At 43.4% G+C, this 12,466-nt stretch overlaps 1 protein-coding gene across 1 annotated transcript in view; it reads left to right on the plus strand.

Moving 5' to 3' along the window:
- Nucleotides 1-5,824: 5,824 nt before the first annotated feature.
- Nucleotides 5,825-12,466, plus strand: part of LOC121578487 (mucin-5AC-like) — a 36,737-nt gene continuing 30,095 nt past the window's right edge. The window contains exons 1-8 of the mRNA XM_045224020.1: nt 5,825-5,995; nt 6,123-6,185; nt 6,305-6,507; nt 6,646-6,713; nt 7,237-7,351; nt 10,089-10,179; nt 10,366-10,469; nt 10,791-11,010. Of these exons, the coding sequence (XP_045079955.1) occupies nt 5,926-5,995; nt 6,123-6,185; nt 6,305-6,507; nt 6,646-6,713; nt 7,237-7,351; nt 10,089-10,179; nt 10,366-10,469; nt 10,791-11,010 (934 nt within the window). The 5' untranslated portion in view covers nt 5,825-5,925. The remainder of the gene's footprint in view (nt 5,996-6,122; nt 6,186-6,304; nt 6,508-6,645; nt 6,714-7,236; nt 7,352-10,088; nt 10,180-10,365; nt 10,470-10,790; nt 11,011-12,466) is intronic.

Raw genomic sequence — 12,466 nt, forward strand, 5'->3', positions numbered from 1 at the left:
TACCCCCCAGACAACAGAATCACACCACCAACAACTACCCCCAGACAACAGAACCACTAACTACAACAACTACCCCCCAGACAACAGAACCACACCACCAACAACTACCCCCAGACAACAGAACCACTAACTACAACAACTACCCCCAGACAACAGAACCACACCACCAACAACTACCCCAGACAACAGAACCACTAACTACAACAACTACCCCCAGACAACAGAACCACTAACTACAACAACTACCCCAGACAACAGAACCACTAACTACAACAACTACCCCCAGACAACAGAACCACTCCACCAACAACTACCCCCAGACAACAGAACCACACCACCAACAACTACCCCCAGACAACAGAACCACACCACCAACAACTACCCCCAGACAACAGAACCACTAACTACAACAACTACCCCAGACAACAGAACCACTCCACCAACAACTACCCCCAGACAACAGAACCACTAACTACAACAACTACCCCAGACAACAGAACCACTAACTACAACAACTACCCCCAGACAACAGAACCACTCCACCAACAACTACCCCCAGACAACAGAACCACTAACTACAACAACTACCCCCAGACAACAGAACCACTAACTACAACAACTATCCCCAGACAACAGAACCACACCACCAACAACTACCCCCAGACAACAGAACCACACCACCAACAACTACCCCCAGACAACAGAACCACTAACTACAACAACTACCCCCAGACAACAGAACCACTAACTACAACAACTACCCCCAGACAACAGAACCACACCACCAACAACTACCCCCAGACAACAGAACCACTAACTACAACAACTACCCCCAGACAACAGAACCACTAACTACAACAACTACCCCCAGACAACAGAACCACTAACTACAACAACTACTCCCCAGACAACAGAATCACTAACTACAACAACTACCCCCAGACAACAGAACCACTAACTACAACAACTACCCCCAGACAACAGAACCACACCACCAACAACTACCCCCAGACAACAGAACCACTAACTACAACAACTACCCCAGACAACAGAACCACTAACTACAACAACTACCCCCAGACAACAGAACCACTAACTACAACAACTACCCCCAGACAACAGAACCACTCCACCAACAACTACCCCCAGACAACAGAACCACTAACTACAACAACTACCCCCAGACAACAGAACCACTAACTACAACAACTACCCCCAGACAACAGAACCACTAACTACAACAACTACCCCCAGACAACAGAACCACTCCACCAACAACTACCCCCAGACAACAGAACCACTAACTACAACAACTACCCCCAGACAACAGAACCACTCCACCAACAACTACCCCCAGACAACAGAACCACTAACTACAACAACTACCCCAGACAACAGAACCACTAACTACAACAACTACCCCCCAGACAACAGAACCACTCCACCAACAACTACCCCCCAGACAACAGAACCACTCCACCTACAACTACCCCCAGACAACAGAACCACTAACTACAACAACTACCCCCAGACAACAGAACCACTAACTACAACAACTACCCCCAGACAACAGAACCACTAACTACAACAACTACCCCCAGACAACAGAACCACTAACTACAACAACTACCCCCAGACAACAGAACCACTAACTACAACAACTACCCCCAGACAACAGAACCACTCCACCAACAACTACCCCCCAGACAACAGAACCACTAACTACAACAACTACCCCCAGACAACAGAACCACTAACTATAACAACTACCCCCAGACAACAGAACCACTCCACCAACAACTACCCCCCAGACAACAGAACCACTAACTACAACAACTACCCCCAGACAACAGAACCACTAACTACAACAACTACCCCCAGACAACAGAACCACTAACTACAACAACTACCCCCAGACAACAGAACCACTAACTACAACAACTACCCCCAGACAACAGAATCACTAACTACAACAACTACCCCCAGACAACAGAACCACTAACTACAACAACTACCCCCAGACAACAGAACCACTCCACCAACAACTACCCCCAGACAACAGAACCACTAACTACAACAACTACCCCCAGACAACAGAACCACTAACTACAACAACTACCCCCAGACAACAGAACCACACCACCAACAACTACCCCCAGACAACAGAACCACTAACTACAACAACTACCCCAGACAACAGAACCACTAACTACAACAACTACCCCCAGACAACAGAACCACTAACTACAACAACTACCCCCAGACAACAGAACCACTCCACCAACAACTACCCCCAGACAACAGAACCACTAACTACAACAACTACCCCCAGACAACAGAACCACTAACTACAACAACTACCCCCAGACAACAGAACCACTAACTACAACAACTACCCCCAGACAACAGAACCACTCCACCAACAACTACCCCCAGACAACAGAACCACTAACTACAACAACTACCCCCAGACAACAGAACCACTCCACCAACAACTACCCCCAGACAACAGAACCACTAACTACAACAACTACCCCCAGACAACAGAACCACTAACTACAACAACTACCCCCCCAGACAACAGAACCACTCCACCAACAACTACCCCCCAGACAACAGAACCACTCCACCTACAACTACCCCCAGACAACAGAACCACTAACTACAACAACTACCCCCAGACAACAGAACCACTAACTACAACAACTACCCCCAGACAACAGAACCACTAACTACAACAACTACCCCCAGACAACAGAACCACTAACTACAACAACTACCCCCAGACAACAGAACCACTAACTACAACAACTACCCCCAGACAACAGAACCACTCCACCAACAACTACCCCCCAGACAACAGAACCACTAACTACAACAACTACCCCCAGACAACAGAACCACTAACTATAACAACTACCCCCAGACAACAGAACCACTCCACCAACAACTACCCCCAGACAACAGAACCACTAACTACAACAACTACCCCCAGACAACAGAACCACTAACTACAACAACTACCCCCAGACAACAGAACCACTAACTACAACAACTACCCCCAGACAACAGAACCACTAACTACATCAACTACCCCCAGACAACAGAATCACTAACTACAACAACTACCCCCAGACAACAGAACCACTAACTACAACAACTACCCCCAGACAACAGAACCACTCCACCAACAACTACCCCCAGACAACAGAACCACTAACTACAACAACTACCCCCAGACAACAGAACCACTAACTACAACAACTACCCCCAGACAACAGAACCACTAACTACAACAACTACCCCCAGACAACAGAACCACTCCACCAACAACTACCCCCAGACAACAGAACCACTAACTACAACAACTACCCCCAGACAACAGAACCACTAACTACAACAACTACCCCCAGACAACAGAACCACTAACTACAACAACTACCCCCAGACAACAGAACCACACCACCAACAACTACCCCAGACAACAGAACCACTAACTACAACAACTACCCCCAGACAACAGAACCACTAACTACAACAACTACCCCCAGACAACAGAACCACACCACCAACAACTACCCCCAGACAACAGAACCACTAACTACAACAACTACCCCCAGACAACAGAACCACACCACCAACAACTACCCCCAGACAACAGAACCACTAACTACAACAACTACCCCCAGACAACTGAACCACTAACTACAACAACTACCCCCAGACAACAGAACCACTCCACCAACAACTACCCCCAGACAACAGAACCACTAACTACAACAACTACCCCCAGACAACAGAACCACTAACTACAACAACTACCCCCAGACAACAGAACCACTAACTACAACAACTACCCCCAGACAACAGAACCACTCCACCAACAACTACCCCCAGACAACAGAACCACACCACCAACAACTACCCCCAGACAACAGAACCACTAACTACAACAACTACCCCCAGACAACAGAACCACTAACTACAACAACTACCCCCAGACAACAGAACCACACCACCAACAACTACCCCCAGACAACAGAACCACTAACTACAACAACTACCCCCAGACAACAGAACCACACCACCAACAACTACCCCCAGACAACAGAACCACTAACTACAACAACTACCCCCAGACAACAGAACCACTAACTACAACAACTACCCCCCAGACAACAGAACCACTAACTACAACAACTACCCCCAGACAACAGAACCACTAACTACAACAACTACCCCCAGACAACAGAACCACTCCACCAACAACTACCCCCAGACAACAGAACCACACCACCAACAACTACCCCCAGACAACAGAACCACTAACTACAACAACTACCCCCAGACAACAGAACCACTAACTACAACAACTACCCCCAGACAACAGAACCACTCCACCAACAACTACCCCCAGACAACAGAACCACTAACTACAACAACTACCCCCAGACAACAGAACCACTAACTACAACAACTACCCCCAGACAACAGAACCACTCCACCAACAACTACCCCCAGACAACAGAACCACTAACTACAACAACTACCCCCAGACAACAGAACCACTAACTACAACAACTACCCCCAGACAACAGAACCACTAACTACAACAACTACCCCCAGACAACAGAACCACACCACCAACAACTACCCCCAGACAACAGAATCACACCACCAACAACTAACCCCAGACAACAGAACCACTAACTACAACAACTACCCCCAGACAACAGAACCACTAACTACAACAACTACCCCCAGACAACAGAACCACTAACTACAACAACTACCCCCAGACAACAGAACCACTCCACCAACAACTACCCCCAGACAACAGAACCACTAACTACAACAACTACCCCCAGACAACAGAACCACAAACTACTACAACTACCCCCAGACAACAGAACCACTAACTACAACAACTACCCCCAGACAACAGAACCACTCCACCAACAACTACCCCCAGACAACAGAACCACTAACTACAACAACTACCCCCAGACAACAGAACCACAAACTACTACAACTAACCCCAGACAACAGAACCACAAACTACTACAACTACCCCCAGACAACAGAACCACTAACTACAACAACTACCCCCAGACAACAGAACCACTAACTACAACAACTACCCCCAGACAACAGAACCACACCACCAACAACTACCCCCCAGACAACAGAACCACTAACTACAACAACTACCCCCAACTACCCCTTCCCCACCCTTCCCCACCCTCCCCCCTTCCCCCCTCTCCCCCACCCTCCCCACCCTTCCCCCTTCCCCCCTTCCCCCCTCCCCCCTTCCCCTCCCCCACCCTCCCCACCCTTCCCCCCCTTCCCTACCCCCCCTTTTGCCCTCAGAACAGCCTCAAGTCGTCGGGTCATGGACTCTACAAGGTGTTGAAAGCGTTCCACAGGGATGCTGGCCCATGTTGACTCCAATGCTTCTCACAGTTGTGTCAAGTTGGCTGGATGTAGTTTGGGTGGTGGAACATTCTTGATAGAGACGGGAAACTGTTTAGCGTGAAAAACCCAGCAGCGTTGCAGTTCTTGACACAAACCAGTTCGCCTGGCACCAACTACCACACCCCGTTCAAAGGCAATTAAATATTTTGTCTTGCCCATTCACCCTGATCTAAGGACTATTATGCTTAATACATTACCCAATGTCACTTACAGTGAAGTTAATCTGATCTCTGACAGACAGACAGAACAATGGTAACGCCTAAAGTTTGATCAGTTTCCTCCTTAAATACAGAGTCAACTATCCCAGCATCATCAAGGTGCTTCCCTGAGTGTAGGTACTTCCTTGAGTGTAGTAGTTTAAAAGCAGGTACCTGGTGCCATACATTATCAGTAGGAGCAGGTAGATTACCTGTTCAGGTGGACCAGGAGGACATCGTTAGAAGAACCATCATGGCACTCCAATGGGTAAAGCCGTGGATTGCTCTCCTCTTCGGACTGTCTGCTGCATATTCTGAGACTGGTAAGAAAAGATAAGACAAGATATGATAAAATGCCATTTAATATCACCTTAGGATAATTCATGTAGCATAGTTTAGGAACTAAAGAGGAGCTGGTCTAGAAGCTAAATAAGACTTGTCTTTTTCCAGTTATGATTCCAGATATGACTTCCATTGGGAGTCTATATGATTCCAAACTGCAAATCTTGTCAGGTATTCTTTTTTACATAAATGTTACCTAATACTCAAATATCTATATTATACTGTTATATTATACATCTCATATTCAGACATGAATGGTGCAACTATACAGTACATTTCCCCCCATGCAGCAGGAGTGAGTCCCACTCATAACGGGCAGGTCTGCAGCACATGGGGTAACTACCACTACAAAACCTACGATGGAGACTTCTTCCAGCTGCCCTACACCTGTAACCACGTGCTGACGTCGCTGTGTAAGAGCAGCAGCGGCTATGAGGCCTTCAACGTTCAGCTGCAGCGGGGAGAGGTAGACGGGCTGCCCACCATAACCAAGGTATTCCTTTGGGATCAGTCCTTTGATTGGTTTTTAAATTGCACTATGATTTTAATGTAAGGTGACCTTGAGATGTCCTGAAAGGCATCTGTCAAATAAAATGTATTATTATTATTATTATTATTATTATTATTAAAGGTGTCTTTGAAGCTGGATGGAACCTTCGTGGAACTGGCCAATGGTAACGTCAGTGTCAACGGAAAACAGTGAGTTCACAGTCCAATCAACAAAGGCTCTTAGATTTGTCAAACCATTGGCTCTTAGATTTAGTGTAAAATAAATTGTAATAGAGGAAGCAAATTATAGGCGGTTTGTTACCACTTAACTACATCCAATGGAATTAATGTTATTCAGAGATCAATCTTATCAACTGTAGGGAAACAAAACGAATGGACAGTTTTTTTTATTTTTTGCTTCAATTGCATTCAGTTGCTACTTTTGTACAAAGAATTCATACATTTAATTTTTTTTTATTAATATCATGGATGCAGTGTTGGATCATCATTCAGCTCAGCTTGAGATCATCTTTTTGCTGTTTTAACATAATCTACATAATGTCAGTTTCAACGGGCAACAGGGAGGTTCATCAGTGATCAGTGATCTAAAAGCATTAATTGTATAGCATTCAGAGGTAAAACTCTTATTCTGAAGTTTAGTTGAACAATGTTGACCCTTGTTGGAATACCAACCCTTCCCTCTGATGGACACTGTGTTGTTTTGTTCCCCTAGGGTCACCATACCATTTGGTCAGTTCAACGTCTTCATTGAGAGGACCGTTTCCTATGTGAAGATCACAGCCAAGCTGGGGTTAGTCGTCATGTGGAATGAAGATGATTCCCTCTGGGTATGTGTTCAGTCTGCTTTACTCATTTCCATATGTTTTCTGTCACACTACAGTGATATGCGGTTGTTTTACCTGCTTTGGTTCAATGCACTGATTGTAAATCGCTCTGGATGAGAGTGTCTGCTAAATGTCAAATGTATGTGATGCTTTGCTGCAATATACTGGTCCTGATGAACGTGGTCTATAGTTAGCTAGTGAATGTAGAGCAACATCAGTGTTAGTGGAACTGTTGGGATAAGAGTGGGAACATATCAGTGTTAGTGGAACTGTTGGGATAAGAGTGGGAACATATCAGTGTTAGTGGAACTGTTGGGATAAGAGTGGGAACATATCAGTGTTAGTGGAACTGTTGGGATAAGAGTGGGAACACATCAGTGTTAGTGGAACTGTTGGGATAAGAGTGGGAACATATCAGTGTTAGTGGAACTGTTGGGATAAGAGTGGGAACATATCAGTGTTAGTGGAACTGTTGGGATAAGAGTGGGAACTTATCAGTGTTAGTGGAACTGTTGGGATAAGAGTGGGAACATATCAGTGTTAGTGGAACTGTTGGGATAAGAGTGGGAACATATCAGTGTTAGTGGAACTGTTGGGATAAGAGTGGGAACTTATCAGTGTTAGTGGAACTGTTGGGATAAGAGTGGGAACATATCAGTGTTAGTGGAACTGTTGGGATAAGAGTGGGAACATATCAGTGTTAGTGGAACTGTTGGGATAAGAGTGGGAACATATCAGTGTTAGTAGAACTGTTGGGATAAGAGTGGGAACTTATCAGTGTTAGTGGAACTGTTGGGATAAGAGTGGGAACATATCAGTGTTAGTGGAACTGTTGGGATAAGAGTGGGAACATATCAGTGTTAGTGGAACTGTTGGGATAAGAGTGGGAACTTATCAGTGTTAGTGGAACTGTTGGGATAAGAGTGGGAACATATCAGTGTTAGTGGAACTGTTGGGATAAGAGTGGGAACATATCAGTGTTAGTGGAACTGTTGGGATAAGAGTGGGAACATATCAGTGTTAGTGGAACTGTTGGGATAAGAGTGGGAACATATCAGTGTTAGTGGAACTGTTGGGATAAGAGTGGGAACATATCAGTGTTAGTGGAACTGTTGGGATAAGAGTGGGAACATATCAGTGTTAGTGGAACTGTTGGGATAAGAGTGGGAACAAATCAGTGTTAGTGGAACTGTTGGGATAAGAGTGGGAACATATCAGTGTTAGTGGAACTGTTGGGATAAGAGTGGGAACATATCAGTGTTAGTGGAACTGTTGGGATAAGAGTGGGAACTTATCAGTGTTAGTGGAACTGTTGGGATAAGAGTGGGAACATATCAGTGTTAGTGGAACTGTTGGGATAAGAGTGGGAACTTATCAGTGTTAGTGGAACTGTTGGGATAAGAGTGGGAACATATCAGTGTTAGTGGAACTGTTGGGATAAGAGTGGGAACATATCAGTGTTAGTGGAACTGTTGGGATAAGAGTGGGAACTTGTTAGTGGAACTGTTGGGATAAGAGTGGGAACATATCAGTGTTAGTGGAACTGTTGGGATAAGAGTGGGAACATATCAGTGTTAGTGGAACTGTTGGGATAAGAGTGGGAACATATCAGTGTTAGTGGAACTGTTGGGATAAGAGTGGGAACATATCAGTGTTAGTGGAACTGTTGGGATAAGAGTGGGAACATATCAGTGTTAGTGGAACTGTTGGGATAAGAGTGGGAACAGAGAATGGTGTGAAGACGGCGTTAACTGCGTTAACATGATAAGAGTTTAAAAGGTTTTAACAACATGATGAGAGTTTAAAAGGTTTTAACAACATGATAAGAGTTTAAAAGATTTTAACAACATGATAAGAGTTTAAAAGGTTTTAACAACATGATAAGAGTTTAAAAGGTTTTAACAACATGGTAAGAGTTTAAAAGGTTTTAACAACATGGTAAGAGTTTAAAAGGTTTTAACAACATGGTAAGAGTTTAAAAGGTTTTAACAACATGATAAGAGTTTAAAAGGTTTTAACAACATGATAAGAGTTTAAAAGGTTTTAACAACATGGTGAGAGTTTAAAAGGTTTTAACAACATGATGAGAGTTTAAAAGGTTTTAACAACATGATGAGAGTTTAAAAGGTTTTAACAACATGATTAGAGTTTAAAAGGTTTTAACAACATGATGAGAGTTTAAAAGGTTTTAACAACATGATTAGAGTTTAAAAGGTTTTAACAACATGATGAGAGTTTAAAAGGTTTTAACAACATGATGAGAGTTTAAAAGGTTTTAACAACATGATTAGAGTTTAAAAGGTTTTAACAACATGATTAGAGTTTAAAAGGTTTTAACAACATGATAAGAGTTTAAAAGGTTTTAACAACATGATGAGAGTTTAAAAGGTTTTAACAACATGATTAGAGTTTAAAAGGTTTTAACAACATGATGAGAGTTTAAAAGGTTTTAACAACATGATGAGAGTTTAAAAGGTTTTAACAACATGATGAGAGTTTAAAAGGTTTTAACAACATGATAGTTAGAGAGGGAGTAGCGAAATGCTTGTAGCACAGGTACAAGGAGTGGAATGTTAGCATAAACAGCCTGGTACCCAGGCTAGAACAGCCTCAACTCATGATGAAGTGTGTGAAATGTCAATTCATATGAACTGCTGTAGGTGCATGTACAGCTGGCTGTATGTGAAATGGACATATTTGCGATGCGTTAAACCTCAGTCATCTTCCATTGGTTTTATAGGTGGAGCTGAACTCAAAGTTCCACAATCAGACGTGTGGGCTGTGTGGAGACTTCAACGGAGTCCAGATTTACGACGAGTTCATTAAGAATGGTAAACACAATCACCAAATGTCTTAGGGGGGGGCAGATTATGCTCCTGTTCTGCTTATGAATGTGTGAGTTCAATCTATGGCTTAGGAACAGGTCCTAAAGTATTTTACCATGTTAAGAAAGCGTTACAAAAAACACAAAACACATGATGACAGAGATAGATAAAACTCTGTTTCTTTTCCCACAGATGCTCATCTCAACATAATCGACTATGGTGATCTTTGGAAGATGAATGGCCCAACAGAGACCTGTACAGAAATCCCTGGTCCCAAGGAGCAGTGTGAAGACCAGGTATTTACACGTCTAGAGCTGAGCTGAACATTTAAGATTTCGTATTCATTACATTTAAACATGATTGTAAGATCTTGGAATGTCAGTTGAAATATCAATATCAACATCCTCATGGCTGACATTTGATCAGTACAAAATCCCTCTATGTTGCCTCTAGTAATTCTTCTTCTTCTTCTTCTTCTTCTTCTTCTTCTTCTTCTTCTTCTTCTTCTTCTTCTTCTTCTTCTTCTTCTTCTTCTTCTTCTTCTTCTTCTTCTTCTTCTTCTTCTTCTTCTTCTTCTTCTTCTTCTACTTCTTCTTCTTCTTCTTCGTCCTTTTCAGACCGAACTTTGTGAGCAGCTTCTCACCAGCCTTGCCTTCAGTAGCTGTAAGGAGCTGATTGCCACAGACTCTTTCATCAAGGCCTGTGCAGCAGACATGTGTCACTGTGGCAACAGTAGCAGCAGTGCCACCTGCGCTTGCCCCACCATGTCCGAGTACTCCCGCCAGTGTGCTCACGCAGGGGGGAAACCCCAACAGTGGAAGACCGAGGAGTTCTGCTGTAAGGGAAATCTGTTTTGTCTTTGTATTGGAACAGTTCTGTTGGAACTCAAAGTGAACACTTTGGTCATGCAATAATGCTTTGCCTTAGGTCATCTGTAGTGTATTCTTCTTCTTCCAATAATGCTTTGCCTTAGGTCATCTGTAGTGTCTTCTTCTTCTTCCAATAATGCTTTGCCTTAGGTCATCTGTAGTGTCTTCTTCTTCTTCCAATAATGCTTTGCCTTAGGTCATCTGTAGTGTCTTCTTCTTCTTCCAATAATGCTTTGCCTTAGGTCATCTGTAGTGTCTTCTTCTTCTTCCAATAATGCTTTGCCTTAGGTCATCTGTAGTGTCTTCTTCTTCTTCCAATAATGCTTTGCCTTAGGTCATCTGTAGTGTCTTCTTCTTCTTCCAATAATGCTTTGCCTTAGGTCATCTGTAGTGTCTTCTTCTTCTTCCAATAATGCTTTGCCTTAGGTCATCTGTAGTGTCTTCTTCTTCTTCCAATAATGCTTTGCCTTAGGTCATCTGTAGTGTCTTCTTCTTCTTCCAATAATGCTTTGCCTTAGGTCATCTGTAGTGTCTTCTTCTTCTTCCAATAATGCTTTGCCTTAGGTCATCTGTAGTGTCTTCTTCTTCTTCCAATAATGCTTTGCCTTAGGTCATCTGTAGTGTCTTCTTCTTCTTCCAATAATGCTTTGCCTTAGGTCATCTGTAGTGTCTTCTTCTTCTTCCAATAATGCTTTGCCTTAGGTCATCTGTAGTGTCTTCTTCTTCTTCCAATAATGCTTTGCCTTAGGTCATCTGTAGTGTCTTCTTCTTCTTCCAATAATGCTTTGCCTTAGGTCATCTGTAGTGTCTTCTTCTTCTTCCAATAATGCTTTGCCTTAGGTCATCTGTAGTGTCTTCTTCTTCTTCCAATAATGCTTTGCCTTAGGTCATCTGTAGTGTCTTCTTCTTCTTCCAATAATGCTTTGCCTTAGGTCATCTGTAGTGTCTTCTTCTTCTTCCAATAATGCTTTGCCTTAGGTCATCTGTAGTGTCTTCTTCTTCTTCCAATAATGCTTTGCCTTAGGTCATCTGTAGTGTCTTCTTCTTCTTCCAATAATGCTTTGCCTTAGGTCATCTGTAGTGTCTTCTTCTTCTTCCAATAATGCTTTGCCTTAGGTCATCTGTAGTGTCTTCTTCTTCTTCCAATAATGCTTTGCCTTAGGTCATCTGTAGTGTCTTCTTCTTCTTCCAATAATGCTTTGCCTTAGGTCATCTGTAGTGTCTTCTTCTTCTTCCAATAATGCTTTGCCTTAGGTCATCTGTAGTGTCTTCTTCTTCTTCCAATAATGCTTTGCCTTAGGTCATCTGTAGTGTCTTCTTCTTCTTCCAATAATGCTTTGCCTTAGGTCATCTGTAGTGTCTTCTTCTTCTTCCAATAATGCTTTGCCTTAGGTCATCTGTAGTGTCTTCTTCTTCTTCCAATA

This window comes from Coregonus clupeaformis, chromosome 12 (assembly GCF_020615455.1).
Source record: "Coregonus clupeaformis isolate EN_2021a chromosome 12, ASM2061545v1, whole genome shotgun sequence".
NCBI lineage: Eukaryota > Metazoa > Chordata > Actinopteri > Salmoniformes > Salmonidae > Coregonus > Coregonus clupeaformis.